The 22,996-nt window shown below is 32.6% G+C and overlaps 2 protein-coding genes and 1 long non-coding RNA gene across 6 annotated transcripts; 2 read left to right on the plus strand and 1 right to left on the minus strand.

Moving 5' to 3' along the window:
• Positions 1–1,104: 1,104 nt before the first annotated feature.
• Positions 1,105–3,476, plus strand: LOC128041944 (uncharacterized). Of its 2 annotated transcripts, none has more exons than XR_008197118.1 (8): positions 1,105–1,581; positions 1,663–1,703; positions 1,794–1,848; positions 2,185–2,225; positions 2,315–2,369; positions 2,768–2,837; positions 2,912–3,013; positions 3,166–3,476. It is a non-coding gene; the product is annotated as an uncharacterized LOC128041944 (long non-coding RNA). The 2 variants fall into 2 exon arrangements; XR_008197117.1 differs by having other exon boundaries at positions 2,771–2,837.
• A 12,880-nt stretch (positions 3,477–16,356) lies between these two features.
• LOC105772703 (probable WRKY transcription factor 50) lies at positions 16,357–17,937 on the plus strand. The gene is made up of 3 exons (XM_012594117.2): positions 16,357–17,050; positions 17,144–17,282; positions 17,433–17,937. The coding sequence occupies exons 1-3, from the start codon at positions 16,840–16,842 to the stop codon at positions 17,554–17,556; spliced, it is 474 nt and encodes a 157-aa protein (XP_012449571.1). The 5' UTR covers positions 16,357–16,839; the 3' UTR covers positions 17,557–17,937.
• Positions 17,938–17,992: 55 nt separating this feature from the next.
• Positions 17,993–22,088, minus strand: LOC105772699 (protein PLASTID MOVEMENT IMPAIRED 1-RELATED 2). 3 transcript variants are annotated; one of them, XM_012594114.2, is made up of 3 exons: positions 21,860–22,088; positions 19,430–21,738; positions 17,993–19,323 (listed from the first exon to the last, which is right to left on the minus strand). In XM_012594114.2, the coding sequence occupies exons 2-3, from the start codon at positions 21,685–21,687 to the stop codon at positions 18,243–18,245; spliced, it is 3,339 nt and encodes a 1,112-aa protein (XP_012449568.1). In that variant the 5' UTR covers positions 21,688–21,738; positions 21,860–22,088; the 3' UTR covers positions 17,993–18,242. The 3 variants fall into 3 exon arrangements, with proteins under 3 accessions (XP_012449568.1, XP_052488382.1, XP_052488381.1); XM_052632422.1 differs by having other exon boundaries at positions 19,430–21,600; positions 21,860–22,087; XM_052632421.1 differs by lacking the exon at positions 21,860–22,088 and having other exon boundaries at positions 19,430–21,814.
• Positions 22,089–22,996: the final 908 nt, after the last annotated feature.

Below are 22,996 nucleotides of genomic sequence, written 5' to 3' on the forward strand. Positions count from 1 at the left end.
GATTTAGGGTTTATAGCGTTTAGGGTTTAGAGTTTAAAGTTTAGGGTTTCAGTGTTTAATTACTATGTTGATTCAAAAGTCAAAAAAATTAAGGTACTTATGTTTTTTACTTCTTATTATGTCATTATTAGGTTTAGAACTGACAGGGGTATAAAAACATATATATATATGCATGGCACGATATCACATATATATATATGTCATTATATATGTTGAAACACTTTAATATTGTATACGAGCGTTATCCATATTTGCTAAAAAGAGAGCATAAAGTTGAAATTGTAAGACATTATTGGAATAGTGTGAATAATTAATAAATTTGAATGTTTATAGTATTTAAAAATCTATTAAAAATAAAAATACTTATAAATAAATGCATATAAAATATTATAAAAACTGAATAATTAGTGGCATTTTAAACTAAAACGCCGCAATAGATAGGCTTTCGCGGCGCTTAGACGTAAAACGCCGCAAAGAATATATCAAAATGGCTTCGTTTTCCTTTTCAGTATATTTCTTTAGTGGCGTTTTCTCATAAAACGCCGCAAAAGTTTCTACAATACGACTTCGTCTACTGTTCTTCTTTGGTGAAAGTTCGATAAAACGACGCCGCTTTTGTTTGTTTCTAGTGGTAGTAGCGGCGTTTGCAGCAAAAACGCCGCAAAAAAGAAATAATATATTAGGGTTTAGGGATTAATATTTATAAAAATTCGTATACGGTTTGGGGTTTTAGGGTTCGTTACACAATGTTGATAGTGTCAATAATTAATAAATTTGAATGTTGTTAGTACTTAAATAATACATGCTTACATAAAATTAAAAAATTATTAACATTTGTACAATAAAAATAATATGTTAAATCATGTCATATTTTTAAACTATTTTAATTGAAATAAAATTAATAATTTCATAATAATGCATCAATTTAAAATAATGTCATAACATTTATACAATTTAAAATCTATTAAAATAAAATACTTATAAATAAAGACATATTAAATATTATAAAAGCTGAATATTTATAAATTTATTAAATATGTATAATTCAAAATAATATATTAAATTTAAAAGAATGTCATAACATTTATGATTTTAAAAATCTATTAAAAATCAAAATACTTATAAATAATGTGAATATTTAGTGGCGTTTGGAACCAAAACGCCGGAAATTGTAATTTAAAAATTGAAGAAAACGGCGCCGTTTCATTGACGAGTTTAGGGTTCGGTGGCGTTTTTTCTCAAAGCGCTGCAAAAAGCTGTAAGATTAGTGGCGTTTTAGTTTAAGCGCCACAAATATATTAAAATTAAACGGCGTCGTTTTGATGGGATATCGGTTTTGGGGTATATCCCCGCACCCAGCCCCAAATCCCATCTTTCAGTCAAATCCCTAACCCTAAGTTCAGCGCAGCATCTCCGATTTCCCCTCTTCTGTTTTCTTCATCTCTTTCATCTTTCTGTTTGGGCGTTTCGCTTTATTGCAAAATAAACCATTAAAAAGGCTTCATACGACATTATATTTGTTGAAAACATTGAACATTATTTGCGGCAAAGAAGAGGGAGAACGTCGACGAACATCTTAAGGTTCGAATGTCCGATTCTTCGTATTTATAGATTGGGTTTTGTCGTATTTTTAATTTTTATTTTGCTTTCTTATTGGTTTAGGGTTTTCGGTGTGTTCGACCGTTTTGTTAATCCTCGTGAAGGTAAATTACTTCTTCTATTGTTCATTACTGTTTTTGTGAATGGTTTAATTTGTTAGGAACTGATTTTAACTTATGTTTTTTTTTCTCCAGTTTTTGGTCAATCCATTTCATTGCTCGTATTTCAGTTTTCTTTATCGTTCTGAAGGTACAGAACACATGCTTTGTTACTGTCTATTTGTTGAACTCATTTGGTACTATTTTTAAAGTATGGAACTTTGATGTCTAGTTTAGGGTTTAATTTATTAGGTTATAAAACTGTTCTGTTAAATGTGGTGCAGCCGATTACATTTCCAGGTAATGAAATGGATTTTTAAGTTGAATTTTAGTAAGCCATGTTGTTTTTTAGTATGATTTTTAAGTTCGGTTCGAATGTCCGATTCTTCGTATTTATACATTGGGTTTTGTCGTATTTTTAATTTTGGTTTTGCTTTCTTATTGGTTGGTGATACTGGGATTAAAAAAAATTATTCTCTATGTTTAGGGTTTTCGGTGTGTTCGACTGTTTTGTTCATCCTCGTGAAGGTAAATTACTGCTTCTATTGTTCATTACTGTTTTTGTGAATGGTTTAATTTGTTAGGAACTGATTTTAAGTTTTGTTTTTTTTCTCCAGTTTTTGGTCAATCCATTTCATTGCTTTCATTTCAGTTTTCTTCATCGTTCTGAAGGTACAGAACACATGCTTTGTTACTGTTTATTTGTTGAACTCATTTGGTACTGATTTTAAAATATGGAACTTTGATGTCTACTTTAGGTTTAATTTATTAGTTTATAAAACTGTTCTGTTAAATGTGGTGCAGTCGATTACATTTCCAGGTAATGAAATGGATTTTTAAGTTGAATTTTATTAAGCCATGTTGTTTTTTAGTATGATTTCTAAGTTCGAAATATATACCCTTTGTTTGTTTCTTATTGTCTTTGATTTTTTTGTATGATTTTACTACTTAACTGGAGTTTGTCTATTTTCATATGTTTTTCTCAGTTACAAGTTATCACTATTTTTTAATTTAATACTGTCTGTTGAAATATAATGCTGGGTTCCACTTTCATTTTGTGGTTTCTAAAGCAGCAGGCAGAAACAAAAATTCACTCACACAGCCAGGTCGAGAAGTTTTGCATGTGTAGCTGAGGCAGAGGTATTTTTAATTTTTTAATATTGTAAAATATATTTAACTTTCTATTAAATAATATTTTTACTACTATATTGTAGGAACTGTCGTCCGGTCAAAAAGTTGGACGCCTTCAACTTTTTGAAATTACACATAGGAAGAAAGATGGATCTCTCATGACTCCTGAAGCTGGTGAAATAATAGTACGTTTACTTAATACGATTTGACTTGTTTTAGTTATTTATAGTGTTTATTTTCTAATGGTTTAATTCATTGCTTGTAATTCGACTATTGTTATGTTGCATATGTTTTTTTAATATATATTGCGTTCCTAACTATATGATTTATTTTTTAGGAAAAACTAAAGGATAAAAAGGCGGAGTACGAAGCGATTGTTTCTAGTGATAGTTCTGTTCATCCTGAAGACATTGATAACCGGATTATTACTGAAGTTTTGGGTCCTGAAAGGTATGGTTGGGTTCGATTTCAAGGATATTTTGTTAGCCCAACCCAATATTTTGGATCCAGCTCGTAGCAATACATGGCTTCGAGGACTCAGGCTCAAGCTGAAGTTCAGAGGTTAAAAGACCAGATGACTCAGATGCAAGCGACCACAGTTGAAGTTCAAAGGAAATATGAAGAACTCCAGCTACAACTTAAAGCAGATCTGGCGTGAGGAAGCAGAGGTGCAGCGAGAGAAGTAGAGGTTCAAAAGAAATATGAAGAACGCAACTAAAACTTAAAGCGGAGGCTGCGAGAGAAGCGAGCAGCGAAGCGAAAGTCTGACGAACTCCAATGACAACTTGAGAGTATGATGAAGATGTTTGATCGCATCTTCCCGTCATAGTGTATTGCATTAATATTTTATCATTTTAACTTTTAACATTTTGCAAAATAATATGAATTCACTTTTATTTATTGATATTAATATTATTTTATTCGTTTAATTTGAAATATTATATAAATTTGAAATGAAAATTTTAATATAAAAAAATCCCAAAAATAGTGGCGTTTTTGTAAAAAAGCGCCGCTAAAGAAAAAAAGCGCCGCTAAAGAACATGTTCTTTAGAGGCGCTTAGAAAAAAACGCCGCTAAAGAACATGTTCTTTAGCGGCGCTCATATAAAAACGCCGCTAAAGAACATGTTCTTTAGCGGCGCTTAAGGAAAAACGCTGCTAAAGATCATGTTCTTTAGCGGCGTTTTTAGTTGTAAACGCTGCAAACGTTAGCGACGTTTTCGTTAGCGGCCTTTTTTGCGGCGCTTTTGGAAGCACCGCAAATATCTTTAGTGGCGGCAAAAAGCGCCTCTAAAGGCCCAAAAAAACGCCGCTAAAAACCTGTTTTGCTGTAGTGACATGAAGACACTTGATGTAATCCCATTACTGAGTCCAGATCATCCAACCCAAATGCTAGTTTTTTTTAGTTTACCTTCTGATGTGCGGTTGAAATGGGTTAGAAGATTTCTTGCTGACCATTAAAAATAATGGTTCTGTTGATGATATTTTCGTAACTTTTTCTGTTTGTAATATTTGGGGTGGTATGTCACTACAATGTTCAAACTTTTTGATGTTGTAAAACTGTATAACATATGGATTATGATGTAAAATTTCATTTTCATCTAACATTTTGTTAATATATGAAAATTATGTTTATACAAAATATAATTCTCAAGTTATTTTATTCTTGCTAATTTTTTATTGTAGAATAATTAAATTATTTGTTTCACTAATGATATTTTAGCACATTAAATATGTATTGCAGTTTAAAAATAATAAAGTAGATTATAAAAATATTTAATAATAATTATTTTAAATTATATTTTATAGTATCATATATTATTATTTTAGTAAATTCATATAAGAATATTTATTATTAAGAATTTTATTAAATTATATATTTTAATTAAAATATATTTAATAATAATTATTTCAAATTATATTATATAGTATCATATATTATGATTTTAGTAAATTCATATATTTTATTAAATTATATTTAATAATAAATATGTTAAAATATGATTAAATTATTTATTATTTATATTAATAATCTTATTAAAATTTAAAACAATAACAATAATCATCTACCTAAAAAAAATTCTGCTAAGGGTATTCTAGTCATTTTAGTTTTTTTCCTTATGCTATTACACCTCTATTACATTCAACCAAACACAAGAATACCATTACGCCTCTATTCCATTCCATTCAACCAAACAAAAGAATTACCTATTACGCCTCTATTCCATTACGCATCTATTCCATTACACCTCTATTTCAATACAGCGAACCAAACGTGCTGTTAGACTTTAGTTTTATTTTTATTGAGTTGGTAATTGGGTAGACTTTAATTTTAGTTTTATTGGGTTGGGTAATTGGGTAGACTTTAGTTTTAGTTTTATTGGGTTGGTAATTGGGTAGACTTTAATTTTAGTTTTATTGGGTTGGGTAATTGGGGTAGACTTTAGTTTTAGTTTTATTGGGTTGGGTGTAGTAACCAATTTTGCTCCAGGCCCAATCTAAAACCCAAAATAAATAAACCATCTACATTTTTTAAACCCAATTACAATACAACCCAATAAGGCCCAAAACTAGTAACCCACTAAACCTAGCCCACACAAAAACAAAATAACAGAAACCCTAGGAGCCTATTTGCTTGACACACTGCATGACTCACCTCAGACGCCTTGTGAATCTCGCTCCACGCGCGCCTCGCCTTGTTCCTGCAGCAACACACACAAACAGAACGAATTTATTTAGATTTTTCTTTTTCTCTTTTCTCTTTTGGTTATAAAAGGCCGATTTCAAGTGCTGTAAAAGGGGGGGATTTTGGAGTGTTAAAAAATATAAAAATAGAGAGAAAATACTGAGATTACAAAGGTTTTTTTTCGAAGGTGAATCGTGTTTATTTTTTTCATTTTTCCATTCTTTTTTATTTTTTATTTATTTTTAATTTAAAATATAAAGAAGGGAGGAATGACTTACCTCTCTCGCCGGATTCGTCGAGTCGGCGCCATCTCCGTCGCAATCGGAGCCTTGGCACGAGGTTGAGCAGCGGCGTATGAGGGTTGAGGAAACCCTAAAAGGGTCTGGTTTCTCCTCTGGAAAGGGAAACCCAAAAGAACAAGTAATTGTTCTTTTGTTTAATTTTCTTTTTTTCCTTTAAAACCTAAAAGATGGACAAAGCATGTGCCGTTTGGTTTTTGGGGTGGGGTCCGCGCATATCAACCTTAAATGGGAGATTTGCGCTACTAGTCCCTCCTTTTTGCGACGCGTTTTAATCAAGTCCATTTTTTTAATTTGGCCCGAATATTTTGCCCGTGTTACGATTTAGTCCAATTCTGCTCAGCGTTTAGGAAGGGCGGGATTAATTCCCTTTTTGACCCTTCAGATTATGCGCCTTTTGCAAATATGTCATTTATTTTAGTTTGCTTTCGATTTTTTTCAGTTTTGTTTTGTTCTCAATTTGATCCTTTGCATTTGTTTTTCTAATTAAATTTAATATTAGTTTGCTATTATTATTATTATTATTATTATTATTATTATTATTATTGTTAATCTTGTAATCATTATTTTCATATACATACAAACATTTCATTTTTATAATATATATATACTTTTATATTTTTAATTTCAATTTTTTACTTTTCTAAATATGTACATACGTATACTTCTATATATGTTTTTATATTATTCTTCATAATTTAATTTTTTCATAAATATAGATATAAATATACATACACATTTTAATTTATATGTACTTCCCATATTGTATAATTTAAAATATATATTCATTTTCTATAGTATATATATATATATATATATATATATATATTTATATCTTTTAATTATTATAAACATTTTTTATTGTCGATATATACTCGTTATTTATACATGTTGTACATATATATATAAGTATTTAAATGTATACATATTTTCATGATTTACCTATGTATATATACTTATACATTTTTTATTTTGTAAATATATACACATGTACATACTTTTATATGTTTTTTCACGATTTTCAAATACATACATGCATTTTCTATTAGTTTTTGATTGATATATTCCATTCTATATTTTTATATGTATCCTTATATATGTGTGTTAAATAAATGTGTACACATATTTGCAAATTTACTTGTATATTATACTTGTATATATATTTTGTAAATATTTATTCACATATGTTTTAAATTAAAGTTTTTGTTTCATATTGTACATTAACTTTTTAACATACTTTTTGGAAAATATATTTTGGTTTTGCCAAAGCATTAAAATCATCACATTTTTGCAAATTTCCAAAATATTTGGCATTCATGATTCTCGAGAAAGATCGTGTCCTAACTTATTGGATTGCGATTATTTTTTGATGAATTTAGAAAGCCAAGTATTTGTTTGCAATAAATTCATAAATTTCAAATAAAAACTTATTCTCGGGAATTCAAAAATGTTGGGTCCTAACTTACTGGTCATGACATTTTATTATCTCGAAATAAGAATTTCTAAAGCAAAAGGCAATATTCAGTATTTTGAAGATTTAAAAATATTGTGCCCTAACTCACTGGGTGTGGTGTTTTATTTCTTTAAAATAAGAATGTTTTATTATTTTAATTCATTCACGAGTTTAAAGTTTTCTTTTAAAATCTTTTCAAATTTTCGACACCAAGACATTAAATAATCAATTTGGTACCGATTTTGGGCGTTACGAGGGTGCTAATCCTTCCTCGTGCGTAACTGACTCCCGAACCTATTTTCTCAAATTTCGTAGACCAAAATTGTTTTTAGGTGAGCCGATCACTCCTCAATTAAGGATCGTTGGCGACTCCAGTTTTGTTTTTAAAGTCGACAACTAAAATTTTGCTTTCAAAAAACGGTTTCGACATTGGGTAATTGGGTTGAGTTGGTAATTGGGTTGGGTAATTGGGTTGGGTTGGATAATTTTATTTATTAATTTTTCGGTTAACTGAAAAAATTTGGTTAACCGACTGGTTTTGAACTGAATTAACCGTTAACTGAAAAATTATAAAAAAAATTAACCGACCCCCGACCGAAAAATTTGGTTAACCGTCCGATTAACCGAATTCGGTCAGTTAACCGAATTTTTTCGGTTTTACCCGAATTATGCACACCTCTAATTGGGATAGATAGCGATTTGCCCAAATATTAACTTTAGTATGCATCCTGTCACAGAGATAGGATAGAGCTTCTTTTTTACTTCTTCTAACCAGTGTTGGAAGCCCCAAATATCGTTCCACATTAAAAGATCGTCTCATGTCCAACTGATTAATTATTCGATTACAAAGTCCTTCCTCTACATTTGTACAAAAGAAAATGATGGATTTCTCAAAGTTTACTTGTTGACCAGAAGCCTTTTTGTATTTCTCAAGAATACTTTTAATCACCTGACTCCCTCTTTCCGTTGCCTCACCAAAAACAATGCTATCGTCTGCGAAGAAATGGTGCGTCATCGAAGGGCTACCTCGACAAACCTTCGCACCCGCCAGTATATCATCCCTTTTGGCTAACTTCAATAATGTCGAAAAACCCTCCGTGCAGATAAAAAATAAGTACACTCTAATGGGATCTCCTTAACGTAAACCTCTGTTAAGATAGAGGATCTCACTTATTCCATCATTAACCATAACGGAATAAGACACAGAGGAAATACTGTGCATTATTAGTTCAACCCATCTGGCATCAAATTCCATTCTAAGCATCATACATTCAATAAAGCCCCACTCGACCCTATCGTAGGCTTTGCTCATATCGAGCTTCAATGCAAATGAGCCTTTCTTCCCCAACCTCTTCTTCTTTAGCGTATGCATTAATTCGTATGCCACCAAGACGTTATCAGAAATTAGACGCCTCGGCACAAAAGCTCCTTGAGCTTCATCGATACAGTCCTCCAAAACTATTCTGAGTCGGTTAGCCAAAACCTTCGAAATAACTTTGTACAAGACAGAGCACAAACTAATAGGATGGAATGACGACATTGAGTTCGCCGCACTAGTTTTTGGGATTAAAACTATCTTGGTGAAATTCACCTCTTCCAATGGTAACTCTCTGTTTAGAGCTTTGAGATAGAAATGAGTAACATCTTTACTAATTAAGTACCAGAAACACTGATAAAAAATTACTGGGAAGCCGTCATATCCCAGCGCCTTGGTCGACCCCATTTCCTTCACAGTAGTTTTAATTTATTCTTCTTTAAACTCTGATTCAGTAAATAACTATTCATATTCTGATTCATTCTAGAGTCAACCCCTTCATAAATCTCATCAGCACTGATATTCCCTGAACTGGAAAAAATATTCTTAAAATATCGAATCGTGATTTCTACTTTTTCATCCTCCTTCTCCCTTATAACCCCATCACCATATCGCAATCCCTTGATATTGTTCACTTTACACCTATAATTAGCATAAGAATGAAAAAATTTAGTGTTACGATCACCATACCTTAACCAATTAGCTCTAGATCATTGCTCCCAGTGTAGCTCCTCCTTGTCAATCTCTAGATTCAATGCCAATTTGGCTTCTACAATTTCCTCAAGAACGTCATCATTCACATCTGTAATATACAACTCTTATAAACACCTTTTGATACGATTAATAAACTGAGTATTCTCCTTTTTCTAGTTGAAAGCCCATTTCATCAAGCCCTTTCCAATTAGCAACAAACGTTCTGGGATACTTAAATGGTTTGATTCATGCCACAAATTTGAAACCATATCCTCACAAGATTCCTCGAATAGCCACACCGTTTCAAATTTAAAAGTTGAAACTGTAGCAGCCTTTTTATCCTTTCAATCAATAGCAAAAGTATTCAACAGCAGTGGGTAATGATCCGAACAGAAAATATTCAGATGTGAAATAACATAGTTGGGAAAAATGTCATACCAATTGTCATTAGCGACTCCTCTGTCCAACTGCTCATGTATATTATTGAAAGAAAAGTTCCCCCTTTCCCATGTGTACCACTTACCTTTAAGGCCCATATAAGTTAGACCACATTGCTCCAACGCATCTCGAAAATCCCTCATGGGTCATTCCTCTTATGCCTCCTTCCTTGCTTCTCTTGATTGGATACAATCTCATTGAATTCGCCCATAACCACCCAAGGGCTATCAAAATTTTGACAAAGTTACTTCAATAAGTCCCACGATTCAGCTCTCCTTCTTCCTTCCAGGCTCCGTAAAAACCAGTGAAGCGCCAACTCAACTCCACCTTAATATCGGTAAACGTTACATCAATACAATTTGCACAAAAAACTTGAAGAACAACCTCAAAACCATCTTTCCAGGCTAAGCTAAGACCGCTTCTAGTTCCAACAGAAGGACATCAATTCCATTACCATAACCAAACTTACGTCTTATTTTCTCCATTTTCCTAGCATCCAATTTAGTTTCAAAGAGGAAAATAACATGGGGACGATTTTCCTTTAGCCAGTACTGAATTTTACGAACGAACCGTGGATTCCCCAGCCCATAGACGTTCCAACAAAGTAGTTTCATAATGTTCGGCTAACCTGCCCTGCAGGTTCAACCGTTGAGAAAGTCAAACCATTCTCGTTTTCCAACCCAGTCGAATTGTTCAAATCAGGACTTCTCATCCCATTTCCCTCATCGAAAAGCCTAGCCCTTTTTTTTCCATCTAACACGTTCATGGGTCTTTCCTTATTCAGATAGCTCCCATTCATCACATCAACTAATTCCTCATCTATACATGGAAGTTTTAACTTTCCTGTAAGATTTATACCCAGATTTTTTGCTAGCATGTCTCATAAAATCTGCATAATTAGCATTCAAATCTGATTTGCCCTTATCCACATTTGAATCACCAAAATGACCTCCCCAACTTCCTCTTAGTTCCTGTAGCCAGACACTGCCGCCAATCACCGGCTTCCTTGCTACCGCCTTAAGGGAAATATCCTACCCTAGAGGCAACTCCTTCCTTTCACCATGTGAATGGGGCAAAAACTTTCTCCATGACCAAATCTCCCACATAAGAAGCAAATTGTCGTTAGTTTTTCATACTTAAAAATGGAAAATATTTCTTTTGTCTTTCCAATGATAAGTTTTTCTTACGCTTCAGAGGATTCCGGATATCCACCATTACCCAGATTCATATGAAATTTCTCAGACCCACAGCCACAGACTTCGCATCATACTCCACAAAATCACCAATAAAATCACCAAATTGTTTTGCCATTGATTCCGAATACATACCACTGGGGAGATTGTAAATTTGCACCCAAAACCCTACTTTCAGTAGTGGAATCTCAGAGGATCCATACCATTCGATAGAACTGCAAATACTAAAAAGTGATTGTTGAAGGTCCATGGTGACCCCTTCACAATTCTTGTTTTATCGGCTTCACAATAGAAACGGAAGAGAAATCTTTTTCCCCCTATATCAGTAATAGTAACACCACCAAGAGGGTGCCATAGATTAACCAACATCATCTTCATTGATTGAAAGTTTACTGTAGTAGCCATGAGAAAGCGTCCCACCAAACACAAATCTAGATTCTCCTCCAATGATTTCGGATCTTGATCTATCTCCCAAGCTTCTCCTTCTCCATTTCATTCATCATCTTCCAGTCGTAAATCAGCCAAAGACGCTTCCATCATTCACTTAGATACTCACAATTGAAAAAAAAATTCTAACACTTGAAGGAAAAGACAAAAAAATGCTACCGAAGAGAATGCTGTTAAGTTTTAATATACCTATTTTTTATTTTATGTATGCAATAAATCTATTTTTACTTTTATATACATTAAAGGTTTGGAACGAAAAGTCTATTTTAACCTTATTTATTTCAATAACCCTGCTTTACATATTACACTTTATTTTTCTTTTGGCAATAATATTATTTTTGTTATCCATCCAGTAGAGGCTACATTAAAGAAGGTAAACAGGGTTTTCATCTTCGTTTCAGTTTTTCTAAAATTTAAAAGTGGTAAAATTGTGATTTAATATTTCTAAAAGACAAAATAATAAATTTATTAATTGATGTTTATATTTTTTTGTCAATTTGGTCATTATTCCCCTTTTTTTTAGTTAAATTTGACCTCAATATTTTAAAGGAGTTGAATTTGACCGTAAATCTTTCAAAAGAGTCAAATTGTAGAATTTTAATGAAGTATTGAATAAAGCGTTAAATTTAAACATGGCAGTACGTAACAATATATGCATATATCATGCTAATTTTACTTAACTTTTTTATAATTTTTGGAATTTTAAAATTTTATTTTGGGTATTTTATAATTTTAAATTATTTATTGATGTGATACAAGATAAATAATGCCATGTTATTATGAAGTATAAGTTACCACGCCAACATTATTAAAAATTAATATTTTCTCAACATTTTTTAAATATATTATTTGACTCTTTTTAAAAGTTAATGATCAAATTTAGCTCCAAAAAAATAAAATGTTAAATTGAAAAAGATATAAACGTTAAGGACTAAAATTATTATTACGTCTTTTAAAAATTATAAAATGTTAACTTATAATGACAAAAGTTTACTTTTGACTTTCATTAAAATCTTTAATTTAATTTCAACTCCCCAAAAAAATTCTTAACTTCCTCCTAGAGTTAAACTCATAATATCTTTCTCATTATGTATATTGGGTTTAGGATAGAATATTTTTTAAAAAGTCTTAAAGGTGCAAAAGCCCTCAAAATTTTTTAAAAAGTAATTAAGCTCCTGCTTTTTTTCACTCATTTAGGTACTTAAACTTTTAAAATGTATCAAAAGGCCTCAAACCTTTTCAAAAAAGCAATTAATCCCTATTTTTTTGCACTCAATTGGGTACTTGAACTTTCAAAATGCATCAAAATACCTCAAACTTTAAAAAAACAATTAAACCCCTACTTTTATTAAAAATTATAAAAAAATAAAATCAATAAAACTATAAATATTATTAAATTTTAATAAAAAATTCAAATATTAAAAATTAGAAAAAATTAGAAAAAAATTATATATATAAAAATTGTAAAATTTTATAAAAATTGCAAAAATTTATAAAATATATAGAAATAAAAAATTATAAAATTTTATAAAGTCATAAGAAAATTATACAAAATGGAAAGAAATATAAATTTAAGTAAAAATTTTTATAAAATTATTGTACCAAAAGAAGCATTTTATAATTTTTCTATAGCTTTTATTGTTTTTATTTTTTATCATCTTTCGCCACATGTCTCATTGTGTTGCGACACGTGATAACTTTAATTAAAAAAACTAGGGGTCTTTAGGTTTTTTTATGATTTTTATAAATTTTACAATTTTTAATTTTTTTACAATTGTTATAAAAAATTATAATTTTTAATAATTTTTAAATTTTTTATATTTTATTAAAATTTAATATTTTTTATAATTTTTTTCTAATTTTTAATAAGAGCAGGGGCTTAATTACTTTTTTGAAAAATGTTAAGGGTCTTTCTGATACATTTTGAAAGTTCAAGTACCTAATTGAGTGAAAAAAAAAAGAAGGGGCTTAATTGCTTTTTTTGAAGAAGTTTGAGGGCCTTTTTGATGAATTTTGAAAATTCAAGTGTTCAATTGAGTGCAAAAAAAAGGGGGGCTTAATTGTGTTTTTTTAAAATTTGAGAGCTTTTTACACCCTTAAATTTAAAAAAAAAACTATTATAGTTTGTTAGCGCAATTATGTGAGAAAATAGTTCATCCAAAGCCACAAGCAATGTCCACAACACCTAGCACTGTGACGACCAAGATAACTTACTATATTAGTTGTTGGTAATATTTTGAAACGAAATCGTTGGGTTGAGATTCTTGTTGATGTTGTAGAACTATGATAGCCTATTTATGAAGAACAATCTTTTGATGCAACATATCTTAAATATTAGATCGAATCGGGTCCCATAAAATAAGGAGATTAGATCAGGATTGCATTGAATGCTTACCTCCAACATTCTTACATTATCTTGGACTTTATTAATATATTGTGTATGCTATTTTAGCTGCATGTTTTTTTAGAAAAATTGATTTTAATTTATTTGTATGTTAGAAAGTCTCGAACACTTGTATAGTTTGAGGAGACTTGTATAGGTTTTATATCGAGAGTGCTACCATTTATTTGCTCATTGAGGAACTTATTTTAATGAGTGCATTGTTAGAGTAAACAAATGTGTTACTTGGCTTACCAATTAAATTTTCAAGGGAAAAACTTGAAGATGAGTGATTTAGATATTTAAGTATAAATCGGGATGTGTTAGAACTTAGAATATTTGTTGTACAATGTTGAAAAATAGTGAATTATCTCATTGAGCTAGGCTTTGTAAATATAGAGAAACTAAACTGTATAAATAATTTAGTTGTGTTGTTTTGTATTCTTGGCGCATTGTCACCTCCAATGAACACCGTTAATTGCACTCCTCTTAGCGTTGTTGGTTTTGCATTGCAATTATCGACTGAGTTTTCAACATAATTTACACTATTATCACATTTAATTACTTTTTTGCTTATTATCATCCTTTGTTTTTCAAGCACTTTTTTATAATATTCAAAATTATACTGAGTAATATAAATATAATTAAAGAGGTAGAAGTAGAATAGCAATCGTTATATTATCCTTTGGATTGCATTTTGATTTCTCTATTAAAAATAATAAATTGGTCCATGTACATTAAACGAATGAGTAAAATAGTCTATTTGTTAAAATTTTGTCATTAAATGCTTATTCGGTGTTTTATATATAAGATAAATAATAACAAATTTATCCTCGACCATTACACATTTATTCAATTTGATCCTGAATAACTCCAAAATTGAGACACTGATAATCAATCTAATTTGGGTTTTTTCTATAACAGATGTAAGAAAATATAATATCGTATATAGTATTAACATGTCAGTAACAATAATAATGCAATACAATGCAATAGCAGTAACACAACAGAATATTTGTAATAAGATAGAGTTGAAAATTAGAAGAAGAATTTTGTTGAGGCCTATATGAACAGTTTCCTTAAGACAGATTCGACATCTCCTCGGTGCTTTGAGTAACGTTGGACGTCTGTCTCTCAAGATACAACAACAAATGATCACAGTAGTAACACAACAACAGTGATCAATCGAACACAATCTTGCCTTTTTCTATCACTAGGAGGAATGAATTTAGAAGGAATTTTTGATGTTGATGGTTTTTGATGATGTGTTTTGGAAGTCTCTAACTTGGCTTTATATAGATGAGAGGAAATGAATGAAGAGATTTAGACCTATTCATGAAGATTTCTTTGAAAAGTTAATAGATATAAGTGAACAGACACAATGAATGAAAAGATGTAATATTAAACCAAAAGTAATGAATCTATTCACCAAGAGATACAATTGTTCAAAAGATATAACTGTTCATCAAGAGACAGAACTATTGTTTAATTTGAGTATCAATTTATCATTTATCAGTCAACAATTTTGAGCGTATTATATAGAATATAGATCCATAATTTATTATTCAAAGCTTCAATTTTATCAATAAAATAGTATACCTTAAAGTTGCAAAATATCCATTATTTTCCAACAATAGGTAAATTATCTTCTTCTAACGATAATGACTTAAATCTTTCTATCAATGGCATCCCGATTTCTACCTGAGTACTGCGGGAAACAATGTCATGCAATTGTCTAGGCTACCATCAGAAACGAAATTATCCATACATTTTCTACCGAAGGCATATCTATAGGTATTGAATAAAAGTGTAAAGTTTGAGATTATGTTGTATATGTGAAACATTAAAATAAGTATTTAACGGTATAATTTTATTGGATGGGATTATTTTGCTCCTTCATCAATTTACTATATTTCCAATAGAAGAATCAAAATATAATTTGAAGTATAGTAGAGGGACTGCTATAGTAAAATGTCCACCGTCTGGCTTCCAGGAACTAGGTATATAGTTGAAAAAACCAATGATTTGACACTAGGCAATACAAATGCCATATATAAATTAAATAAAAATTTTAAAATAATTGGCATGTTTTAAAATTTTATACCAGCTTATAAATATCATGAAAGATGATATATACAGATGATTTTATTTTATTTAGTCTCCATTTCACCATCGTTTACTCTGTTTAAATTCCGCACTCTGGCTTCCAGGAACCAGGTATGTAGTTGAAAAAAAAAGGATTATTTATGGGATATGAATGATTTGACACAAGGCAAAATATATGCCAGACATATATCTATATCTATGGTTGACTATACTATAAAAAAGAAATTAAGAATTGACTTACTAGGACAAAAATGAAACTGAAATAATAAAATAGTAAGCCAATCAGATAATGTAAAGGATGGAAAATTAGAAAAGTTCTACAGTGACAAATGAAGTTTCATGTAAAGTTCTGGGTTGGTCAAGGATTCTTCTTTTATTAGGTAAAGAACTGGAGTATTGACATGAACCCATAGTGTGCCTTAATGATGAAGATGGATTTGTCTCCATTCATGGCTTAGTGATAATTAACCCAACATGATTAAGCCTTGGATTTTGTCCTGCGTTGCATGCACTGTATTTCAGTCAAGAAAAAATGGGTCTTACCTCTTAGGTTCAGATTATAGCAATGCATAGTTTCCCTTCCAATGGGTTCATATATATACATATATATATGTATAAAAAACCATGATAATGTTTTATGATAGTTGGGGCCTTAATCACTTTTGACTTGTCTTCAGCCACAACGTTGTGAAAGGATTGGTCTAAGCACGAGACTGGTGAAAATAAAGAAAAGAAAAGCTAAATTTTCACACAAAACAAAGCAATGAAGTCTTCGACTTCTCAAGTCATCAATGGAACCCCCACTTCCTTTTAGCTTCTTAATGGAAAAAACCTGGGACCCAAACATCTTTAACATCAAGCATTGGAGCAGTGAAGCTTCCAGCAATTCCACAGGAAGGTGATGGAGAAACCACCTTGCTGATAGTTAAGCTGAATATCATATATATGTACGTTGCCATCATCCATACGGTAGAGGGTGGTATTTTTAGTTTCAATATCTAAATGTCTAGCAGCAATTTTAATCCGCCCGACTCGCCGGAAAGTGACCGTGCCGACCAATCCAATTTTGAGTTCCCCGAGGACTGGACTCTTGATGGTTGGCTGGAGGATTATCCTGAAACTATCATCACAGGGCCAATTCAGTTTCCTTTTAATCAAGCCGATGAAGTTAATAATGACTCTGCTAGGACTAGCAGCCTCCTTCAAGTATCTGGTAATGAAATTACTGTTTTTAACTTGTTGAAGTTCCTACATTAGTATGTGGTTGATTGAGTGAGGATCATCACTTTGTTTGTGTTAATGGCAGAAAATGAAACTGCGAGGGAAAGGAGGGACGTCAGAGAAAGATTTGCATTCAAGACCAAGTCTGAGGTTGAGATACTGGATGATGGATACAGATGGAGGAAATATGGGAAGAAATGGGTGAAGAATAGTCCAAATCCAAGGTATTTTTTATCCAATGCTTGTACGGTTTTTAATCTTTATACAATTTGAGCATTGCAGCCTGGAATCATCATCTGCTACTAAGCTAAGAGCAGATATATTTTGATTAGTCTTTCAAAAACCAGTTTCACTTCTTATTGTTTGATTGATAGGAACTACTACAGATGTTCTATTGACGGATGCCCCGTGAAGAAAAGAGTCGAAAGAGATAAAGAGGATCCGAGTTATGTAATTACAACTTACGAGGGGATCCATAATCACCGTAGCGTTTCTTGAATCGGTGGTTAATTTTCTCAGGACGTTCGAGTTCTTTTACCGTTACTATCTCGCAGCCAACTCCTGCAGATGGCCAACTTCGATCTGCAATGATCACATCGTCTGTGTAGAATATCAAAAAAGTCTCACTCCATTTTATCCATGTCGGTATCTGTAAGAAAATCCAAGAACCAGACTACATGGGGTTTGGCCAACTTTATCTTGTTATCGCTTGTTAAGCTTTTGTAGAACCCTAAGCTTTAGTTTTGACAACACAAAGTCAGGGTCTGTTTTTAACTTTGGAGGATAGGTGGAGATTGTTAGGATCGGTTCTTCGAACATTCGATATGATATTGCCAACTGCAACCGAAATCATCAATAAAATTTGTAGACTTTTGGTAAGCCATGTGATAGCAGCATGAAGAAACCATTGCAAGAGAATAGAAGGCACGGAACAGGCAGAAAACTTTAGCTATATGCTTCATTTATCAAATGGATATGAATTGATTACCTTTGAAATGGGTATTCAACTGTAAAATGGATTCTTATTGGACTATACAATCTAGACAACTATAGTTGCAGAAAAGCTGGCTGTTACATATAGGAACTAAAATAAAAAATGCTTAAACTCACTGAACTCTGCACATAGGTATATTCATATTCATAGTAACAACTCAAAAACAGCATTCTACAACAAATATGACGACTTAATTTGGGAGGATGACATTAGGGTTTCGAGAATGTGGACCAAAATCTGCCAATTCATTCCAATTTGTTCCAGTTTCATGAACATTTGAGGTTAGACTCCATAGCACATTCCCAGGCTGCATCTTTCTCATCATTGATGGGTAGTATCTTACCATCGCTTTTGACTTCGAAAACGTTTTCTTATTGGAGTTAGCTATGCCACTAGCAAGCAACCAGCGTGTCCCGGACTGTTGCTGTGCTTTGCTACCCCAAAGATGCTGCTTATGAGGCTCAGTATTTAACCCTGCAAGATGGACTTCAGTGATTAAGAAAAATGGAGCACCATCTTTTTCTTCTGCGACTTCGGACTCAGGGCTCTCTTGCTCATCTCTCTCTGGCTCTATAGCAAGAGAAACTCGCTCTACTTGAATTAAAGCAATCATCGAAGTGCCGATTGGTTCATAGTTTCGAAGGGGATCTCTGAGCAACACCATGACAGCAAGCGTAAAGTTGTTCCCCAACAGCCCATGCTCTCTACCAGATGCTTTACCTAAGTTAACACGTTTTATCAATTTTCCACTAACTGAATCAAGGCACTTGGCTTGATGAGCCTCAAGGATCTGGATCTTATGATCACTAATATGGTCTCCGTGGTCTATAATCCCAGCGTCCAGCCGTAACCACTCATCCAATGTTATGGAAAGGCTCATTAATCTATTAACATAATCAACATCATATCCAAAATCCAGGTCCAGGGAATGTGAACTTGCAGCTCCCTCAAAACTGAGTAACTTACTGAAATTTGAATTCTTGCCTACAATAAATGGCATGTTGCTTGAGGAAAAAGGACTGATGCTTGATGGTGCATCCTCGTCTGACATGCCACATTGAATTCTCAAACCCTCTAATGCAAGGACTTCAATCCTACTCATGACCGATGGAACAAGGTTTTCCATAGATACACAACCTGGGTCAATCTGACCACATACGAGACCTGAGCTCAGATTATCGCAAGTCCAGCAAAATTGAAATCCTTCAACTTCATTTCTCTGATCAAATGAATCACGCTCACATAGTAATTCTTGCTGCAACTCATCCCACCTGTCAAATAATGATTTTGAGTTAATAAAACAGGATAAAAGATGAAAGTGAAATAGAAAATGAAAGAGAAAGAAATTGAGAAACTGATGGCGAGATTAATGCATACCTCTCTAGCATTATAGCTCTGGATGCAGCTTCCAGTGCAACTTGTTGCAATGTTTTCCCAGTAATATCCTCCAAAGGCATTAATTTGTTTACATGCAAGGAAAGATTCTCAATTCCAAGTGAAGCCAAGTTTTGTAATATCTCCATAACATCAGTACCCAATCTTGCAGGAAACACAGCAGCTCTAGATACTTGGATGGCCGGGCACCCAACATTTTTACAATTTATAAAATGTAAAGGATTCATGGACCGCAGGACACCTCCATCCTTTGTTGGAATGAAATGTCCAAAGCCTTCTCCCAGTGGAGGTAATTCACTTTGTTCTGATGAAAACTCTATTGGACTTCCAAATCCATCAGTCTGAACGCACGGAGAACTTTGAAATGCATTCTCATCTAAGCCCCACTCACACATCAAGGCTTCAGTCTCCAAGTATTCAAGCATTTTGATCGACCTTCTGTTTGCCAGTGACTGACTTTCCTCCTGCTCCTTCCTGGGCAGAATAACTGAAGAGAAAGCAAAATCATCGTAATTAACCCCGTGACAAGGACCAGGAGTGGTGGATCCAACTTCCTCCTCTTCTCCCCCAGCACCAAAATTTAAGATGAAGTCACTGGAAGCTAAGGCTTCATTCTCAAATTCTCTCAACAGACGTTCTCTAGGAGACTCAACAGCATTGTCAGAATTCAAGCTAAATGGACCATGTTCAATTTCCAGCATCTTTAAGAAATCACTAGCCACAGAGTCGGCAATTTCATCCAGACTAAGTGATTTCTTTATTGAATTGCTAGGTGTGTAATGTGATTTAACCTCCATATACTTTTCATGCTCAATGAACTCATCCAAAGCAGATGAAGATTCTGTAATCAATATGTCATCAAAATCTGACTCCAGCCCCCCTAAAGTCATTGGTTTTGAATGTATAGCACTTTTTTCCTGTATGCATTCATCTACCCCAACCTCCTCCGTGCAAACACTGGAGCAGTAGACATCTAAAAGCTGTTCTGCTTCCTCATCAATGTCAGTGTCACAATCTTTAAGGATCTCTTCCACATTGATAATACCAATGGTGGAGCCATCAATAGTCTGAATAGCACTTTGTTCAAGTTTAGATGGATCATTATGACACATTTCTACACCCTGTTCAATAACAGAAAACTCAATGTTTTCATACTCATCTATAACTTCATCAAAATCGGAATAATGTTTGGGTGGCTCCACATGCTCAGACAATTTATCTAAGCTTGACACCCTGTGCAAGTTCCCTTCATTAAGTTTCTGATATAAAAAACCTAATGATTTGGAAAGTTTCAGTCCCACACTTGGCAACAATTCAGTACCAAACTGTAAATCAACAGATAGAGGTGACAGGTAAGACATGTGGGCTACATTACTCGGAACAGTCCCAAAATGTTGAAGTATCCCATTCCCCTTGTCTGGATTAAGAATCCCACTGTGTCCCATTGCACTTGACCCCTTCTCTGTTAGATTTAAAAAACTCGATGCATTTGTTTTGCCACTTGATTCAACTAAATCATCCCCAGTTGCCAAGAAACTGAAGCTGACATTTAGAGTCGCACCTTTAGCCTTGCCAGAAAGTTTAAAGCTGGTAGTCCATTTACCTGACCTCTTCTCCCCAACTAAATCCTCCAAAGTAAGTGGTAACAGCCTTGTGAGATCAATCCAATGCTCTCCTATATCATTCCCCAAAGCGCCAACAATGGATGCATAGATCACGAAAAGCCTGGCCTCGTATTTTGCTGAATTACGAGGCCCACTTTTACTACCATACACACAACATTGACACATTAATGTCTCTTCAAATTCAGCAATTCCATCCACAACCCTCACTGCACGAGTAGACAATACTTCATCCTTCATCTTCCAATGCACACATAAGCTCAAGTCATTTAAGAAGGCAGGCAAGTCATCAATAGAATGCACATGGAGAAAGAAACAAATATCAAACCTATGATGCCTGATATGAGTTAATGCTTTAAAAGGCTTCTTCCAATTCCATAATGATGATGAAGATGATTTCTTTTCCTTATGCATCACATCATTATAAAGGTTTCTTGAATTCTGCTTTGATTTTGATTCTGAAAGATGGGCTTTGCCAGCAGATTTAGACCTAACATTGGATGTGGTAATCAAAGCAGTTGATGAAGGTTTCTGCAAGTAAAGGGCTTTACTTATTTCCTCAATGTCACGCAATAACTGACCATCATTAGAATCAGCAACTCCATTATTCTTATCCATTCAGATACCCTTAAAAGAAATTCAGTTTCTAGAGATATCTTCAACAACCCACTTGAATCATTAAAATCATGCACCACACAAAGGAAGAAAAAATGTTTTAAAAAATGAATTACAATACAAATCATTTAAAACCCAGAAAGAAATTAATCAAAGTAAATCAAAAGCTACTTACTTGAAATCTGATTCCTTTTTCCTGCAGATCAAACAGTAAAACCAAAAACTTGATCGATTTCAGTAGCTCAGCTTTTTGACTAAAACAAAGTCAAGAATAAATAAACCCTTTGAAGGCGATTGAAAATTGATAAAGGAAGCTGCAATTGGTTTAGTTGGGATATATATGCTGTGTATTTCTCGGAAAAGTAGACGGGACAAAATGCTTTTGTCTTTGTATAAACAGCTTGTGTGAGTTGTAAGTAGTTGGTGAAGCTAAGGCAATGCCGAAAAAGCCCAACGCAGTTAAGATACTGTGTTGCGGACCGGGTTTTTTATTTATTTATTATTAAAATAAAACAAAAAAAACAATTTAGGGTGAAGTACAAAAGTTGTCAATAAATAAACAGCATTGCATCCCTGAACTGATTTCTAGGCCCGTCCCATCAACTGCTTTTTGCAGTAAAAATTTCATTGATTATGGTAAAAAAAAAAAGACAGTAATTTTCAAATACCCTTTCCCTCTCACTTTCACTCTCGCCATCTTTCAGCAAAAAATCAAGGTAAATTTCTTTTTCATGTTAATACTTTTTTTTAAAATAAATGTTAATAGTTGGGGTTTTTTACAAAATTATTAAAAAAATAAAAAATAACCAAAATGTTATCTTTTTTTTATTTACCAAAATATTATAATTTTTTTATTTACTAAAATATACCAAAAAAAACCTATGGTGGCACCAAAGGTGCCAAAGAGATTGGCCTGACCAAAGGTGTCAAAGAGATTGGCGGCACAGGACTAAAATGTAACCCTCTGCAGTTTTAAGGACTTGACATACAAATTTACCATTTTAAATTTTGAAAGTGAATTGGTGCGCCTGTGAGTGTGTCAGCGCCAAAACTGAAACTTGGCTAATTGCCTTCTAAGCCCTCCTTATTTATTATTTTCTTTTTATTCCCCTTCAACTCACTTTTTTATTTAATAAACAAGGCCTCAACCTATTTTTGTAGTTAAATAAGCTCTTAATCTATGATTTTTACTCATAAAAGCCTTTTATTTTATTATTAAAGTAAATATATTTTACCTAAAGTAAAGCTATTTAAAAGTATAAATTAATTTGCATTTTATGTATTATTTTGGTAATTTGATGAGAATAGTTTA

Source organism: Gossypium raimondii, chromosome 6 (genome assembly GCF_025698545.1).
Source record: "Gossypium raimondii isolate GPD5lz chromosome 6, ASM2569854v1, whole genome shotgun sequence".
Taxonomy (NCBI): Eukaryota; Viridiplantae; Streptophyta; class Magnoliopsida; order Malvales; family Malvaceae; genus Gossypium; species Gossypium raimondii.